The sequence below is a fragment of the Botryllus schlosseri genome, chromosome 16 (genome assembly GCF_051294905.1).
Source record: "Botryllus schlosseri isolate E-star chromosome 16, Bs_hap1, whole genome shotgun sequence".
NCBI lineage: Eukaryota > Metazoa > Chordata > Ascidiacea > Stolidobranchia > Styelidae > Botryllus > Botryllus schlosseri.
In genome coordinates, this window is record NC_137251.1 from 17,209,235 (window position 1) to 17,229,008 (window position 19,774).

The following is a 19,774-nucleotide window of genomic DNA, read 5'->3' on the forward strand; positions in this document are numbered from 1 at the left end:
ACGTGCCACGTGATCAGGGATATCTAGATATCCCTGCACGTGACTTAGTCGAATATCATCGGACATTCGGGATTCAGGAATTATGTGCCACCAATCCGATGATATCTGAAAATCCAGATAGGTCGTATGCAAATGATTCATTAACGCCTGGGATTTAAAATTGATAGTTTCCCTATACTCATGCGTGAGGCATGAGCAATGACCGTATTGTATATATATTTGTGTTATGTAATACGTTCCTAATCGGAGAATATGCACATAGCACAATTCACATGAGCGCAGGATGATGAATTCTTTCAGAAGGTTTAAACTGAAACAAATGTCATGGCTGGAAATGCGGCATTTGCGACTGCTGCTGTATCTTAGGTGGCGAGATTGCGTAGTGGTATGATCCACGGCTGCAGCTCCAATGGGTTGAGGGTTCGAGCCCGACTGAGGTCGACTCCCGAATTCCTGCCTAAGTTTGTTTTGTTTATCTAGGCTCCTTCTCGCCATCTGATCCGCGCAAGCGGTGTCTTAAAAAGCATAGAAGTGGGACGTAGTCTACTACAAGTGGGCTGATATGGAATCAAAATATGAAGGCCTGGTGTAAATGATGATTGTAGTCGACAAACACCATGAACAGCACAAACAAAGATGCAAACAAACTGTATCTTAGGACTTAATTCTATAACCAGGGGTTTTTCATTCGAGTCCAAATGATAACTCGATTGAAAATAATAATTATTTCAAATACGTTTTGAAGACTTGATGCTGGCCCTTAATGATTGAGATGTGCTTCTATTGGGATTCTACCTCAATTGGAATCAATTTCGGGGCAGACTGTTTTTTAAGTTATACTCGATAATTGAGGTTATCAGGACCGTAACTGCCGCACCCCAAACCCCCAATCGGAGGTCCGATCTCGAAGGGGCCAATATTATTTCGTGAATTTACATAAATTATATAGTATTTTTCTGAAAGATTACATAGCTTTTATAAAAAATTTTCGCGCTCCATGCGACTTCACGAATTGTGTCAGAACGATCTGCAGTGACGAAATCTTGGCCGAAAAGGACTGCCCTTATGCTGATCAAAAACTTGAATATATATACACATATTTTACTTGTCCATAGGCGCCTAAGTGGCTGGCACCGAATGTTCCTGACCCAGCAATCTGACCTCCACAAGACAAGTGCCATCCTGCAGAGAAAAATTATTTGCTAGTGCAGGTTTACTATAGTACCAATTTGAAATCGTCTGCGTCTTTTAGTTTAGTACGTTTTGGCCACTTCAATATCTCTTGATATAGCAGACACGAGGTCACGAAATAACATAATGCAACGATGTCATTATACCAACATACAATATACAAGCAATTCCCTGATATATATATTGACTGATTCAATGATGAATGAGAGAAAATTTCGCGCTCCGCGCGATTTAGGTGATCGGAGCGGATTCACAAAACAGTATATGCAACAAACCTCGCTGACAAAGGAGCAGTAAAAACGCACAGTCCGATGGGGGGTCGGAGGCGAAGGGTCAGGGGGCCCAATATCAACGTTTTGGGGGTGGGTGGATGAAGTGCTGTTTTGGCCCTGGAGGTTATCGCAATGTCCCCTAATCTCTAAAGAGATTATTGGAGGTGCAGAACTTCAATATACAATTGAATGCGGTAGTATATTCTTATTGAAATATACCCAAATATCGTCGGCTGACACTCGTCAGCGGTAATCGTCAGCAACTAGCAGATAATTGAAATGAAGATTGTACATCAACAATCGTTCATTCTTATCATAAAATACAGCGCGCTTCGCTTTTCTGTGTTGTGTATACAGGATTTTTAGTTGTTTCGATGCGTGGTGTGCGATGGAGATGGCGCTCTGCCATTGCAACATGCATGATCTTTCATCCTATACGCCAGATACAATGTATGACTTCTCAACTGAATGTACGACCAAATGACTCCGTAAACACACCACCCGGGCACTGACAATGTCTCTACACGTTACGAAGTATTAATAATCATACACGTCAGTACTGTCACTGTGGAGTTCATATTCTCTTGTCTTACACTAAGATTTCGGAAGTGACGTATTGCTCACCGTTGTGACCGGATGTTGACCTTTCAATGAAACCACTTGTTGCGATATTTCCAGCTTGATTACGCATCATATTGTCGGCCTTTGGTGTATTTAATCACCCATTGGTATATTGAAATTTCATAGATTTAAATAACCCTGTATATAGGTTTATCTTAATCACGACATGACACTATCCAGCGCTTGCTAGTGTATATAGTCCCTATGTTACATCAGACTCACAACATGATTTCCATTCCATTTCCATTTCCGTAAACAAACTTTTATGATTTGTCAAAAGTGTCCTCCTTTCTGGATTCCAAAATATGGCAACCCCACCACAAAGGGCCACTGCGTTCTAAATATAATTGGGTCGCAACTAGCAAATTAATGTTCAAGGCCGAGGTAGATGTTAAATTAATAGACTGTACTTACTAGTTTCAGCGTCTACCTATCTATTTCCTTTGATGGCATTGTGCCTTGTGTGTCTTGAAGAGATGACAATAATAGAATTTAGATGAGTTTAACATTTGTTATCTATTTACCTCATTTTCCGGCAGTGGCTCTGACCTGTCCCGTGTGCACCCGGCCGAGAACTACTACGTTAATCTGTTAACGCAGCGCCCACTCTCCCTTACAAATATCTCGCACACTGTCGGTACACAGCACAGATATATATATTTAACAAAAATCTGCATAAAGCATCTGGTGTTGATTGACCGCAAAGTTGATGGTCCATCCGCAGGTATTATGCCGCTAATGAATTAGCCTATATCACTGGATATAATTGGATAGATATCTCAGAATACTGCAAAATGGTATAAAACATCAATACTGATAATCATTTAAACAGCGTTACGCATCCGCCCACAATTCACAGTTTTACGTATTGAAAAGTGGTGCTCCACGTCGGAAAAAAGCCGGTAAATATCAAAGGCTCGTTTCCTTGACTAATGTTGATTATCGATATTCCGCTGTCGCGTTTACGGGGATCGTTTTTCACATATTCTTCCGCCAGCCTGAAATATATGATAACATTATGAACGGGCACTTCTGTGCAGACATCGGAAACGGGAATTTCACGCTGGTTCCACGTATATAAATATTTTTTTGATATTCCAACTCCTTCTTACTTAAATCTACCTTTTTTCTGGGATCACTTTTAGTTAACCCCAAATTTCAACTGGATATTCGATACATCCGCATTCCTTCACTTTCCTGGTGAAAATAACGCCACCAATTGGGTTCTGTGCGCTGCTAGTCTGCCGGAGTGAATCGAGGAAATTTAGAAGTATCAATACACAGTTTTCACCCACTTCGCAGCGGACAGTCTCATCTGATAGCCCCCGATTTTCGTACCGGGGTCGTCAAATCAAGTTCATGAGATTTCAATTCCAAATTTGTTAGTTTCCTGCGACTATCCATTATGAACTACTTCCGAGACGCAGGGAATTGTTGGTGGTAATAGTAATAGGATTCGTAATGTAAGGGCAGGACCTGTGGACCACCAGATCCACGATTGATATACGGTGTCTTTGGTCGACTTGCAGAATTGAATTGATTTAGCCTATATATAAAGTATGATACATATGTTCGGCTACTCACAATCATGAAGCACGCTAGTGTGCGCACTGTGCAGTGTGCACACCACGTTATAGTATAAAATAACTTCACTCGCAAGCATGCAGATTCGAAATAATATCACAAATTTTTCAAACCAAACCATATATATTCCCTCCACTATATATCTTCGTAAACATAAATAGAATATGGGACCAACGGTCGGCATGACTGATTCGTGAAATCGCGTCAGTCGTCCTTACCTCAATCTAATTCTAACTTATGCGGTCCATGCTGGGAAAAATCCAGAGAATGTCCCGGGTTCCGAGCCTTGTTTGATCATCACGGTCGGGCAATCACTTCTTCCAGTCGGGTCGTGTTCAATATATTCCTTGGCTAACCTGGAGTGGTTCATGCATAACGTATATGTACCTTGCTCGGGTGAGGAAATCACTCTGATTCAAGCAAGGAGGTCACGAAAATGAAAATTGGGTAACGTAATGTACACTCTTACAGTGACAAAAATCGTGCAAATGGGAGTTGAATCTAGTGGTATGGCAGAAGTCAGGACTATGCAAAATGCGATATCTGCGTGATTTACTCCGCGTCGATTCAGTTACCACATTTTATGACTTCACAACAGTAATGACCTAAATGTTCAAATATGTATCAGAAGCATAATGAAAATGATGCCAGGTGACTGGATATCCCAAAACATGGTTCGTTACCAGTAGTCCTGAAGATGGCGTAAGCACGGCGATCGTTTACCCGATAGTCTCAAGTCAGACTATATGTATAGTTATTGGCGGTTGTAAAATTGAGAATTCTTAGTAACTTTGCACCGCCCTTTGAACAAACAACCTTGTCCGTATAGCACAAAAGGATTGAACGTGTGAATCGTGGAGACAAATACAGTTTGTTGGGCTAAGGCTTTTAAACTATTGTTATCCCGGCACAATTCGAAAACCACAATCACGACATAACGTACTCGCATTATCAGTAGCTAGAAATCGTTTCAAGACCGTGCATTTAAAGTCCAACGAACACCAAACATGCTATTCACCACGGCACGCATAATATCACATCAACAGAGCCTATCTCATTACCCCGGGGCCGCCTTCCTTTCTTGAGCGTTCGCGCCTTTCCCGATCCAGATAAATACCTGGTCCCAAACGTCGAGCATCATGACGTCGTCTTCGCAGAGATCGGCCTGGCTAAATTCGCCGGGAACTTCGTCCACAATAACCCGACCTGGATACGCAGATTCGTAGGGTCAAAGTAAAAGCTATTGATATAGCCAGAGGTGGTCACAAGGTCAGCAACGATGTAGGCCTATACCTCGACTTTTTCGGAGCACTCAAGTATGTATTGTCTGCATGAACTACTAAGGTAGTTAAGCTTTTAGACTACTTTCACTTTTACTCGAACAGTTTAACGCGAAACTACATAATTTTTACAGTTTAGATTTGGAAAAGTAGATAGTGGTTCCACAGCTGCGACACCAATTGGTCGCGGGTTCGAGTCCGACCGAGGTCGACTCCATATGATTCCTACATAAGTGTCGAAGGTTTATCCGGGCTCCTCCTCTCCCCGTGATCCACGTAAGTGGTGTCTTAAAAAAGCCTTGAGGCGGGCCGTGCCACAAGCCGGTAAATACGGAAACCTAACAAAGAATATCCGCCAGATTTAAAATGACCAATGTTCAGTCGAAACACCATGAATATCAAAACAACAACAACATAGTGGTCTTCGGATGAGTTTTCATCTTATACGAGCGAAATAGCCTCATATGAGGGTAACTGAATATATTTTGGAGGATTCTACCTACCTATACAGTGTCTTAATTCATTTTGCGTTGGTCGAAAATTCGGAAGTATGACCACCTCCGACCCCTCCACAGCAGTACTTTCAGTAAATTTTGCCTCTGCTTCCCCGAGTGCCTATGATTTTATACTACTTCTACGTTGCCGTTTTCAATTTCTTGGGTCGAGCCAGGCCTGGGGCACTTGCTTTAACTAACTTGTACAGGGCTGCTTCTACTTCTACTTGAGTACCGACGATGACTGCTTCGATACCTTGTTCACGACTGCCCTCGAACAAAACTAATTTTGAAACTGCATACTTGAGATCTTTTCAGACATTCCATTTCTATACTTCCACTTGAGGTTGTTTAACATGTCTGAGAAATTGCTACTCTTACTTGTAATTGAGTAGAGATTTACGCCCTTACTTCTGCCACTGCATGAATATAGCTAAGCTGGCTACTTGGACCACCTCTGCCAAAACGCGTTTACATGATGTCAAAATTTCGTTCGTTGGATTATTTTGCTTAGGCCTACTACCTGATGCGTTTGAGATAGCGAATAGCCGCGGAGGGTTTTCGTTGAGATCGTCTTGCAGTCGCGGATGACTAGCGTATTCCTGCTTTCCTCCGAGAAGGGACCAGAACGCGGCATCCTCGTGGCCTTCCTTCACGATTTTCGGCGATTGAGAGGACAGTTTGCCTGAATATTGTTGATGTGTGTTAATTGTGGGACTCCATTACGATGCTAGCTCTGCTAGTCTTACGTTAAAGGTGAATTAGTAAAGGGGCGAGTACATCTTTTGAAGTCTATTGACCATATATACTTTATACAGTGTAAACGAAAAGTTGTCATTTCCCCGATTTACGCCGTAGTGTGTGATAAAAATCGGGTAAACGCCATTAACACATTTTGATACCTGAAGATGCCGTATACCTGATTTGCTAAGGCTGAAATCAGATGAATACACAGATTTCCACGCGTACGTATCTGCGAATGCAGACCCCCAACTTTTGTGTCAATAGAACTGAAGAACGGGAGATCAATGCATTGGCTGTATCACTTCTTGGACTGTGCACTGTGCAGTGTTAATGACTGCTATCGGGTGAAGGAGCCTCAATCGTATGATATCAACGCGAGAATAATTTGCGTGTATATTACCTGCGGTATACTTGGCTGCGTTGACCTCGTCATCAGAAGCTCCAAGACCAACCCAAATGTAGCAATCCGACTTGGTCTTCAACACAAACGCGTCGTTGGAATTGAGAGACTTAGCTGTAGTTTCGACCTGGCATGCGCGTCCTCCGGTGGCGGTACAAAATACCTGTATATGCGGTACAGATCCTCGTATTTCAAATGTTTAGCTGCGTAGAGACTTTGTAACATGTGTAGCACGCACATCCCTTGTATAGTGTTATTCTCGTGGCTACTGCTAGAGGTAGGTGGTCAGTAAAAAAGTACCGGAGTATTCTATGCCTAGTTGCACTACTAGATTAGATCCGCTTCCAGACTACGACTTGACGGTAACTGCTTTTTTACATTACAACTTCTGTAAAGTAAAGAAAAGCTTTTGGATTGGTTTGCATTACTTTTACGAGTGAAATTGTCAAAAAAATCGGGTGAAATATCTCCTGTATGACGGTATCTGATTATATTTTCGGGAAACGCACCACGTTGTGACGCCATTAGTCATTGCGCGATAGTCGCGAAGACGCCTTTTGCAATTTTGAAAGTGGCCCCAGTCCGATTGGATGAAAAAATTATGCGACTCCTCGATCAAAATACTTCTTTTAGAAACCATTCATTGTCTACATGTACTTGAGTAGCGATGTTCGGAATTACTTCTGCTTGAGTAGTAATGTTGACTACTTTCATCCATATTTGGCCGTATATCATATAATAAGGGGATAGCAGGCACTCGATGACATTTTGCGTAGTTGATATCAGAGAGAAATGAGTTGATGTTTTGTTTTGGTCATAAATGGCTCGTCTACGAGTAAATATTCTGTCACTGGCAGTATAGAAAAGGCGGCAGTTACCTTACTAAATATCGGAGTCTAGCCCAAGTTTATCATCCATTTATCAGTTTACAAGTTAAAACAAAAACGATACGGATACTGAAAGTGGACTGTATCACTTATATCAACTATACGTGCGCATAACTCTTGAAATCGAGCATATAATCTAAGCAGGACGCGAAATGAAATCATTAAGACGAATGGTTTGCCAATTACCTGAACCAACGCTGTCTCGTCAATACCGCCATCCGCCTTTCCGCGACTGCGTCCACCCGACACTATGATCATCGGATTACCTCCGAACAGGCTAAGCAGATGAGGCGGTTCCTTGCTCTGTACAACTCTGACTTGCACGGGACGATCGTCGTACTTCTTGTCGAGCTCAACGGCGAGGAATGCCGAAGCGGTAATCTAGAAATAGAGAGTGTTTTTCTGTATGATAGATAATTTTATACTGTGTAAGAAAATGGAGTGTCGTCGAAAACGACTTTGACTTATCAAATTAGTATACAATCTCGGTCATGATATATTCAGCAGGCATTCAAAAGATATGGCATCTAGTTAAGGCGTATTTCCGTGACATCAGATCGTTGCAGCTTTTCAGCCGTTTTTATGCTTGGACAAGAAATAAATTAGAATGACAGCAGAATAGCTTCGAGTACTTTATGTGGATACTTATCCGTAAAACCCTTCAACTAAGATAGGTATAATACCCCTAAAATTTCATGATGTTGCTTAATTATGATTTCACACTGTCTTCATCATTTACAAGTAACGATTAGATTGAATTTGCAAGATCTATATCACGACAGAGATGCTATTTTTATCTACATCATAAGGCTCAAATATTAGGCTTGCCATATTTTGGAAATCTGAAAAGATGACAAAAAAGGTAAACTTTCTCGCTCAGTGCCCACATTTTCAGGTGGTTGACTAAAAAAAAAAAGTTTTTACCCGGCGGAGCGTTATTTCAGTGCTGATTTACTGTATCTAAGTCGATTTTGCCATATATTTAACCAAAAATTTCAAAACGAGGACAAAATCTCAAAAAAAAAGGACGTTTGGGCGTCCTGCTAGGACACTTGTCAAAAAAGAGGGAAAATCCTCTTTAAAAAGATGACGTACCCTATCAAATATGAGATTTCAGTCAAAATAACTCTAAAACTAGGGACAACTTGAAACAGTCAAGACCAGATTTGGAATCAGTTCCCTTCAGAACCCCAGAAAACATATATGTGTTGGCCAGTGTAATCGGTCGGGCTCTAGTAAAATCATATTCAAATCAGCGCCGCACTTACTTCGTCCTTGGTAGCGTGCAGTCCTTGCCAGAAATAAATGATGTACTCTTGCCGAGAGCCGACTTTGTAAGTGTACAGCATGAGATAGCAATCGCCCGCGAAGAAAATGCCGTATTTGCTTTTATCGACCGGCTTGAGTCCGTCTTCGACGCGCCAAATTTCAAGCTGTCAAATGTCGCACGGTTACTGGATGTGACGAACAACGATAATCGTAATATCAGAGGTGAGCAACAACGAAGTATTTCTACTTTTACTTACGGTTTTGACTATAGTTGTAATACATACCAGACAAGTAAGCACGTATTCTAGATCTAGTATCCCTGATACTTACTCAAGTGATTGTGCCTTAGGACTACTACCACTTATACTTGAATTGTTTTTGGGCAAGCACTTTTGACGCTTTGGATTTTGAAAAGTACGCGGAGTCGTTTTGGAATAAGTTTTTGTCATATGTACGTGTAGTTGTTGGTATTGGGATATGGTGATCGGTTACTATGGCCTTTTGCACCCGGTCTAAAGAAGGTAGAAGTTCATCTGTGTTACAACTGTCTGCCGGTGAGGATAACAAATTCAGCCAATGATAGTAATATCCGTGGATCTGATAATGAGCTTGTGATCCGAAACGGTGTGCTTAGATTCGCCGCCGTCGTCTTCAAGTGGTCGCGCTGGGTCGAAGAGCGTTCGCAATCGATTAAAAAGTGCTCGGCCGTCTCGTCGATATCACACGTATCGCATAAACCCGTGTCGTGGCATCCGATTCTGCGAAGGTGCCGGTGAAGTGTGCAATGGCCTGTTTTCAGCCTTATCAGTATGGATGAGATTATTCGCGAGGATTCATCATTCCAGCTTTCCACACAGTGTTTGGCGATTTGCGATCTCAGTTCCTTGGTTGACAGCGATATATATATGTGTGTGTGAAATCGTCATGGAAACAGTGTGAAATAGTCATCATAGTAACTGGTGAACCGCTTGAAGTAGTTTTGACACGTCTTGGAAATCGCTATACCTCTAGTTGTAATACAGTAGAAATGGCGTCATTATTTCTACTTGAGTAGCAACGCCTGCTGCTTTGGCCACATCTTCGTAAGATACATCAGTAAATAGCGATACTTACTTTTCCAGAACCATCGTCCACCATTCTGTATCTCGCCGCGAGCTTCGAATCGCTCAGCGATTTCATGTCAAATTTAATCTGTATTCAAAAGTAAATTGCTTGGTTACGAAATGCATGTTTTCAGGGCTATTGGAATCTCAGTAGATTTTGATGAGCGAAATGAAAGTCGGTTCAACCATATTAAGCCTATTCTTTGATCATGTATTACGCCACATCGTTCGTCAACGTTGCTTTGGAATTTTAAAACGGGTATCGTCATAAACCTTTGACTGCCATGAATTGTGCTATTGGCAAACATTCAATGGATACTTCTATTTGTGCGAAAAATTGTCTCGACGACAGATTTCATTCTTTCATTTAAGTGTCTAGGAGTCGACTACTATGACGGTTCTTTTGAAATCTGTTCTATACTTGCCGGCAATTACTCCTGAGTCAGGACAAGTTTGAGCCGAATATATTCGGGTATATTTCAATATGAATATACTATTCAATAGTATATAGAAGTTCTGTACTTCCAACAGTCTCTTCAATGACATACCTGCTCAATTTTGGCAACCTTACTAGCCGAGTACGCTTCTCCGAATCCGACCGTTTCATGTTTATTCCGCCAGCTTCTGAAAAACTGCTTGAACATAACCGTCTCTGCTCCTTGTGCCATCAATTCGATTTGGGTAAATTGACTGTAGTTTTTGTCGGTGATGAATTTGGTTGCGTTCATTAGGGCGCCACTGCGTTCGTCCTTGCTTGCCTGTTTTCCTGCACGATGCGTAATGCATTTTAGAATATTGTTTCGCCCGCAAATGTCAATAGATTAGGGTTACCATATTTTTGTTTCACAAATTCCGGGCGCTCTTCAGCGCCCACTAGCGGATTTCGAAATGAGGTGTGAGCGCATTGTCGATCAATATGACGTCGAACCAGCAACGCTTTGTTTATCGACTAGAGGTGGTCACGATCTGGTTCAGGAGTATGTGGTTGTGTATTGTATGTTGTAACCTGGGCCGAAGCCACATATTTTCAACCCCATCCCGCCCAAATAAACACTGATCTTGGGCCCATTCGACGCAGCTTCTGGGGGTTTACTATATGCATCTGGTCGTTAAATGATTTGAATGAATTGTGTCAATAATATTGGTTCTTCCATATATTACTGTATAATTTTAATCCTCTCTCGGCCCACATAATCAGAGTCAGCGGTAGAATAGATCTAGTGTAGGATGATTACTTCGAAAACGCAAGGGGCGTGATTGTACATCGTTAAGTCATGTTCATGTCACGCCGATGAGATTATTTATCAGCCTAATGCGAGTGTGCACTTAACCACTGAGCTATATAAACACCGCACATCCGGTGGTTTCCCTCCTTTTATGGTAGCGAATCCATTTCCAATTTGAAAATGTGCCGTGGCCCAGCTCAAAATTTGATGAGCCGATAATTAAAGGTCGGCACATTTGCCCAGACTTACTCACAGCCTATTTTGGAAGCTAATTACGTTTAACATCTTCGCGAATCCCAGAATAAAGGCAAACTACCCCCAGATTTAGAACCACCATCTTTGAATAAAGCATCCAAACGACCTAAAACGACGACTCTATGATAGGCTTACCATATTTTGGAAATCTGAAAAGAGGACACTTTTTCAGAAATTTGAGACTTGCAAAACCGGAGAAGAATTCTCAAAAATCGGTGAATTTTTCCCACTTTGTGATCGGTTGACTAAAAAAAAGGTCATCTTTCCACTCAGAGCTCAAAATACCGATTTTCACTCCACATTGCTAGGTGGTTGACTAAAAAAAAAGTCAACTTCCCGCTCAGAGCTCAAAATACGGTTTTTCTCTTCACATTGCTAGGTAGTTGACTAAAAAAAAGGTCAACTTTTCGCTCAGAGCTCAAATTATCGTTTTTCACTCCGTTTTTCACTTCAAGCGTTCAAAATTCCGGACATTTAGGCATATTTTAGAAATTCCTCCCGGACGCAGTTTTATTAGTGAAATTCCGGACATGTCCGGGAAATTCCGGACGTATGGCAACCCTACAATAGATCAATGTCAATGTCAATCAAATGTCAATAGATCTTTGCATTTCTGGTCATATTCGAATCGCAAGACCGGTTCTTTGTTATGTCTTGATGAAATCATTACATTACAGTATGAGTAAACGCGAATGAATGCAAATATACATTGCTGGGAAGTAACGCAAAAATGGACACCAAGAAACAAGTAGATCGCATATATTGCGCGTTCAAATGCGAAAAGTAATATAGTGAAGGGACTCTTGGAAGTACAGAGCTTCAGTATAAAATTCAATAATATGCTCATGTTGAAATCCGAATATTTTCGGCTGTCATTACCCTTGACGAGTGTCAGTCGATCATATTCTGGTTTATTTCAATATGAATGTTATACTCTTGGATTGGAGGTACAGAACTTCAATATACAATTGAATAATATACACGCATTGAAACAAACCTGAATATTTTCGGGTGACAGTCGTCAGACGTAATCGTCAGCATCTAATAGTGAATGATAAAGAATATAATTCGATTTTTTAAATACAATGTTATTTCCTATTCTCTACTAGTTGCTGACGATTAGTCGAAAATATTCTTGTTTATTTTAATACGAATATAATATTCAATTGTATAATAATATAGTGATGATCATTTAGCTATATAAAACAAGATAATTATAGAAAAACAAGGAATATTTGTTAGCCCTCGATTGTTTCACGATTGCAAGTTCAGTACACGTCAAATCAGCATCAACCCGTGAATACCTTTCCACACGAAAATCTTCCCGTATGAACCATTGTCCAGAACAAAACAATCTCCAGGATCGAGATCAGTTTGATTGAACGGAGCCTGTCCGACCTTTTTAATCTTGAGCGTGCCTGTATCGGAACTGACGTGATAAAGCGTCGCCGGTACTCTGGTAACCTGTGCCTTGATATCGTCGGATGTGGCGGGCTGTACGTCTTGCGGGGTCCCCTCCAAAGCCTGGCACAGATAATGTAGGTGTACAGGAGAAAGTAACTTAAATAACGCCAACCATTCAGGAGAAAGTAACTTAAATAACGTCAACCATTCAAAGTCGTAAGTTAGAGTGGGAATGACATTCGATGTGTCTTAGCATTTCACGCCTGCTTGCATTTGGTTGTGCTATTGTCATTTGGGCTACAATACAAGAGTGGTAACGGAAATATGCATGAGCGTGAAAGTAAAATAGCATGCAATTATAGTGAATGGTATATTCGCATTCAATAGCCTACTTTACCATAACATTTACCAGTTGGTGAAACTATATATTTTTGCTCCTTATGAAGACTATGTGTGGAATGGTCCCTTTAATTATGGCAGCCAAGATGTGGTCAGTATCGAGGTATTTGTCATTTTTTTTCAAGTATGCTCAATAAAGTTTTATTTACTTTGGACAACATATACTCCAGCTGTTATGACTGTTGACTGCTTCTACGTCGCAGTTTCCGGTTTATTGGGCATAACAGGGTTAGAATACCAATTATTCTCTTTGAAATCACTACTTCTGTACTGGTACTTGAGTAAAATTTTATGACATTACTTCTTCTTGAGTACTAACGATGAATACCTTGACCACCTATATGATTATGACTCGATATTGGACTTCGCCTAGCATAATCGAAGCTGGAAGCCGAGTCAAACTCTAAACTACAATAGTTAGGGCTGGATTTTGAATACCATAATCTCCCTTCATATGTCACACGGGCTACATTGCTAATAACAAACAGCGCTCTAACAGTTTGGATATTTGTATGTGTAATTTTTCGAAATTATCGGTATCATTATGTATGTATAGGATGAATTATATTACCAGCACCATGTAATAGTGTGTAGCTGTATTACCTCTAGCATCGCCTTCGGGATTGTGTCACCGTCCTCGACTTTGGTCAACTTTCCTTTTCCACCTTTTTCATCCGAAATAATGGCTTTGGCCACGTTGTCGGCTTTGAGTTTCTCGAATCCGTTGCACTCTTTCCCGTCCCATTGGTATACGTCCTACACATCAACCAATTTACATGCGGTATTTTAAAATATTGCTGTTATGAAACATGGTTTTCATGGTTGACAAAATCCTTTCTCGTAGTTTATACAACATACACCATGGCCAGTTGGCCACACTTGTACAAACTACTCGATTTTCAAAACTCGCAACTAGAACTAGAACTAACGACCTTTAAAAATCCGCAATTAACAAAAACACAGCGAAACTATTTGCTAGATTCAATTCCGAATCAACTCAATGATTTTTAGCGGTATGAAATCGGATTTCCACATGAACGCAGCAGAACACCGGTATCACGCTCACGCCAAACTAATATTTATATGTGTGTAGCTAAAGGACTACTCACCTTTCAAAACCCCCAACTTGAACTACTAAAAAAACTTGAACTACCAGATTGTTGTTTCTAGAAGTCTGACCACTGACCATGGTAGGCTACTATATCTTGGTGGATTTTCAAGAGGTTAACAATGACAATAGTATGCTTGTGTTGTTGGTATGATTTTAAAGGAAATACTGAGTTTCTTCCATACCAATCTAACGTTATATAGGTACGTTACCGGTCAAGGTTTTGTTGGGTGAACCATCACGTTACGTCGGCATGATTCATCGCCAACATGAGCAAAACGCTGTACTCACGTTCCCGTAATCAAGGATAAAGCTGTCGCCGTGATTGAAGCTACTCCACTTCATGGGAACTTCAGATGCGCGAACAGAACGTCTGCCTTTGACGTGAAGCAATCGTTTGGCGTCGCTTACATTAGTCTTCGCCTTCTTGAAACCGGAAGCGACTCCCCCTTTCTGGACACAATAAAGTCGATTATACTTCTCGTTTTATGGGACTTGTTTCCTGTACATTGAGCTGTTCATGGGTTGTTGTTGAGTTCTGCAGATAAAACGACATACATTATATAATTGGACAATGTCTACCGCGAACATTACGGTTTAGATTTATTTGTGATTGGAATTATATCGTATAAGTTTAGCGTCGCGGTCTTAGTCAATATGCTTATATGTAACAAATATTTGCTGGTTTATACTGATAAATGTAGATCTGCATTGCTATCCATAGTGAAACCGCACAAGGCAAGATAAGACATTGTTGAGTTATCGTTATTCAGAGATTAGAAATCACTTGTTTGTTCAAGATATGACTGTGCTCAAGAAGTATTTTATGTGACATCGCCAAGGTAGTAATATCCGCCCGAGTCACCAGCAACATACGCATTGCAAGCACTGTTTATGCGGAAGTGAAGGACACAAAGAAGCGAAGTGGTACACGCTACCCACCCAGATTCGTACCATATTTTCTTATGACCCCGCGTCTCCTATACATGACGAACTTAGCGAGGGTCCAACAGGCTATAGTGCATTTGTTTTAGGCAATCTTTGGGCGTTGTGCAAAAGACCTACATGTGATAAGCACCTAATTCTTTGTTTAATAAACAACCACTGCCTACCGACGCTTACACCACCATGAGAATCATCATGGGCATCTCAAAGCTGTTTTGATGTTGAATGCTTTGAACCTAGATGTGTGACAATAATCATTAATACTTACAAACCGTCCTGTATTCCTAATTGACAGACACATGCTCATTCACACTGGTACATGAAAATAGTCGTATCTAGGGATGGTGTGAACCCCTGAAAGGTTCAGGTTCGTGTGAACGCGAACCTTTTTAAAAGGTTCTGTGTGAACACGAACGTGAACCTCATGACGTCACGTGACGTCATATTGCTAATTCCAACCCTATCTTTCAATGAAGTGATAGCCTATATTAATCTAAACGATACCTAGCGACGACTTGGGCCACATAATGCAACAATTCTGAAGTACATATTGGTGTTTTAAACGTCGCTAAATATATCAACTGAGGCAATGAAAGGATATAATGCTACCATAAAATCAATATCTTTCGTCGCTTTGCCAACAATTTCCACGAGGACTTACCAGGGAATATACGCTTATCCCTTATCGGTCTAGGCCAGACCGGACAATGTATTCAGTGTTTGAGTATTGCTACATTGATATTGATCAGAGTGTAAAATGGGTTTCTATATTTGCTACCGATATTACCTCATTAAGAAGTTATGCAACAGTAGCCAACTCCTCAATCGCACAGATTTGGTTTTAATGATACAGTAAAGATATGAAGTCCAGAGTGACCCCATACGCCTTCTCGAATTTTTACATCAGAAAACGATAACAATCTTATTGATTGGTTGAATAAGTATCCTTCGCTGACTACGTATTTCGCTCGTGATGTTGTGTGATTGCGGGTCAAACTCACAGTAGAGAGTCATTAAATATTCACAAACGGAAAACTGGATAATTCGAGCAAATTTTTGTAACAAAACAAGTAAAACATTTGAGATTGTCAAGGTGCATGCTCGTTTAGTGTTGATTTTGAATGCTGCCAGCCCCATGCATGGAGTGGCCCGCAGTTGAAATGCAATAAATTTGAACCAATGATGTTATAATGAAGTGAAAATTGCAATATCTGAAAAAGGTTCACAGTGCAGAACCTACCAAGGTTCTGTTGTGAACGCGAACCTCTAAATTTCCGAGGTTCACACACAGAACGCGAACGTGAACCTCACGTTCACACCATCCCTAGTATATACATATTTTCAGCTTATTACCATGTATTTAACTCCTTTCGGAAACAATGCCATGAATTCCGAACTCTCGTGCTCTTGTATTTGGCGATACTGTACCGGACCGCCTCCGAGATAATCATCCATTTGGAAAGTCAAGATGGCTGCCGCGCCGCGTTCATCTTGACTCGAGTCTAGCCCGAGCCAAAAGTGGAGATCCCATTGAAAAGACCCTGATCTTGCTGATAAAAATATGAAATTTGTTATCTATTTTCTATAGTATTTCAGTGGAAACATTATAAGCAGTACTTTTCGATGTCTTCAGAACGAGATAGGAATCTCCCGTGTGAAAGTTTCCGTTTATTGCCGATGCATTTTCGACCAATGCCATGTTTTCCACTCTCCACACTTGTAACCCAGCCTTTTTGCCTGCTGTTTCGAACACTTCCGTCATTTTCTTTGGTTATAAATTCAAGCTATCAACTAAAAAAAGCTGAGAATAGAATGATATACGCTGAAACGCAAAATCTTCGCGATTCTGCCTCACGAAGATACAATATAATTTCTTTCTAAATGATTAAGTGGAAAATCCATACGCTGGGAAGTTTTTGATGAACCATTGAACTTTATCGTCGATTTCCGCTTGAATTGGGCGCACTTATACGACGTCTGAAGTTCTGCAAGCAAGCTATAATTATGTAATCTAATGCGGTGCAACCCGAAAGTTACTAAAACCATATCTGTATTAACACTGGTCTTTCATTTCCTAAACTCAGCATGTCATCTACATTTTATGCATGCAAGAATGCTACAACGTTGTGTCTTTTGATTCACTTCACTCATGTAACATAGATCCTTCATCCGGTGTAGCAGTTCTTGATGACCTCACATTACGAGGCGCAGCTTGCATATACAATACATAGCTCAAGTCATAGCACGCATCATAAATATTCTTCCTTTTCTATCCAATTCACTCTTGTAACGTTGGACCTTCATCCGGGGTAAGCAGTTTTGAATGACTTCGCACTACGAGGTGCACCATACATAAGCAATATATAGCTCAATTCACAGCACGCAACATTGGCGCCACCGGATATAATTTGATTCACTGAGTGGGCATCTCAAAATGAACTGAAAGCAGGCTTAATCATGATGAAGCTAATATATATTATGTTAAGCTTGTTTAATTCCCAATTATATGTTCGATAAGACGATTACGTTCCATAGAATGAATATGCAACAGCAAAGAGTGCAATACTGTATTTTCAATGGGATTTAAAAATGCCTTATTGGAATGACTACATAATCCATTTTCCAAGCGACGAATTTTAGCGCACTGAAAACTTCTCATTTCGTTACGGCGCATCTTACATACGGAGTTACTAAGCCAGTGAATTCATTCCTGCAATCGCTACGCGAGGACCCTCTGAATCATACCGCTGTTTTCCATATCAAAATATAAGATCATTAAAGGCTTATAAGCGTTATTGATCACGCCTATTCAAGGGTTTAGAGCCTCAAGATCGATCACTTTCCAGTATAAACCACAGGCTACATATTCTTCCTTAGAATACCGAATGATATTCTTAACATATTGCTGGACGCTGGTGCTCAATGCTGTTCTACAGTTCTAGCTGTCGTGGGGGACTGCGTACTTTAAACATCAGTCTTGTTAGGTAATAATATGCAGATTATGCACTCCCAACATCTATCTTTGGGACCTCGACCACTATAGTGATACGGACAAGATAAGATGACATCGTTTTTGATATAATGTGCGACTATTTTGAAGATCTGAACCAGCTACTGTAATATCGAAAACTACATAACCACATTGTTAGGATTAGTATGAGTAGCAGTAGGCCTAACTATATATTCATACTTGATATGACTTCCGATACACGCCTTCTTCATATTTGACGATAGGTAGACGGACCAGTAGTATACTATAACAGTAGTTCTCAATCGCCGGAACCGGTACGAGTCCGAGAAAGATTCTTGTCGGTCCGCCAAATATATTAGAATTTTATCTGTGAAAGTAGCCTCTAACTCGTTTTGGACAACTTAGGCCTATACGTGAATTCCACGGAGACTTCTAAACAAATTTCATTTAATTCCGAACAGTGCAATTAAGTGACGCTTAGTGGCAGTAGAATAATAAAGCAGGCTATAGCAAACACAAAAGTCGCATTCCTTTCAAACTAAAGTGAACTTGAACAATCACCATCAAATATGTGGTCTGTAACAGTACTTCGTAAGTTTCGCCTTGCAGAAACTTCAATAGAACCATGGATAAATATCTAGTATTTAAAAGGTGGTATTAAATGCAATTTCCAATATTACATTTTGGGTTGCAACTTCGTTTCTCCCGGTTTGTAATCATCAAATTTACAAATTGAACTGAACAGGTGTATAAAATCATGATAGAATTAGCGCAAAATTGTCTCTGTTATTGTTAAGTTCCAATTACTCATTATTTCGGATATTTGTCTGGCAGCTTCATTGAGGCGATAGCCTGTTATTTGTAACTCGAAATTTTAACCGCCAAGGCCTATAGCAAATTCCGGAAGTAGCACTAAAGAACAGTACATGACTCACAATCGTTCTATGCAGCGTCCGACGCCAACATCATAATTTGTTTCGAGTTAAGAGAAAATTTCCAGTGTCTGGTTCTGAAATAAACTGTTTGATTGTTTATGTTTGATATTCATGGTGTTTCGACTACATTGGTCATTTTACCCCAGGCCGAAATGCGAAATCCCTTTTATTTTTGATTCCGTATTTACCTACTTGTAGCACAGCCCACTCACTTCTATAGTCTTTTATAAGACACCGCTTAGGCGGATCACGAGGCAAGGAGGAGCCTAGATAAACCTCCAACACTTAGGTAGGAAATCCGGAGCCGACCTCGGTCGGACTTGAACCCGCAATCCATCGGTGCTGCAGCTGTGGACTATAGCACTGCGCTATCTCGACAATGAAATCAACTGCAGCATTGTTAAATCACAATACATTTTTAATTTCTTGTCCTTTTACGCATCATATGCGACTTACGAATGGCTTCTGCAGTCTCAAGCTTGCGCCTGCAAAGGCCGATTTGAATTTCTATTTTTGATCATGAAATGTTTTCTTGTTGCTAACGTACTGATCATTTATTCCTGGTCTTGTAAACGGCCAAGTCTTGGGCATCAATGACCACTACACCATTCTGTCAACAAAGCAAGGAAGCGATAACTCAAATTTTCGGGGGACAGCGATATGAATTCACTATGACAAACTCAACT

At 40.6% G+C, this 19,774-nt stretch overlaps 2 protein-coding genes across 3 annotated transcripts in view; one reads left to right on the forward strand and one right to left on the reverse strand.

Moving 5' to 3' along the window:
• LOC145459243 (LIM/homeobox protein Lhx9-like) overlaps window positions 1-19,774 on the forward strand; it is a 140,025-nt gene that overhangs the window by 108,068 nt on the left and 12,183 nt on the right. The gene's annotated exons all lie outside the window — the stretch shown is intronic.
• On the reverse strand, window positions 2,719-17,011 carry LOC145459229 (gelsolin-like). 2 transcript variants are annotated; one of them, XM_080337872.1, is made up of 14 exons: window positions 16,800-17,011; window positions 16,536-16,732; window positions 14,529-14,690; window positions 13,733-13,885; window positions 12,631-12,850; window positions 10,394-10,611; window positions 9,856-9,933; window positions 8,742-8,906; window positions 7,660-7,854; window positions 6,587-6,749; window positions 5,966-6,127; window positions 4,730-4,874; window positions 3,887-4,024; window positions 2,719-3,082 (listed from the first exon to the last, which is right to left on the reverse strand). In XM_080337872.1, the coding sequence occupies exons 1-13, from the start codon at window positions 16,942-16,944 to the stop codon at window positions 3,904-3,906; spliced, it is 2,124 nt and encodes a 707-aa protein (XP_080193998.1). In that variant the 5' UTR covers window positions 16,945-17,011; the 3' UTR covers window positions 2,719-3,082; window positions 3,887-3,903. The 2 variants fall into 2 exon arrangements, with proteins under 2 accessions (XP_080193998.1, XP_080193997.1); XM_080337871.1 differs by lacking the exon at window positions 3,887-4,024.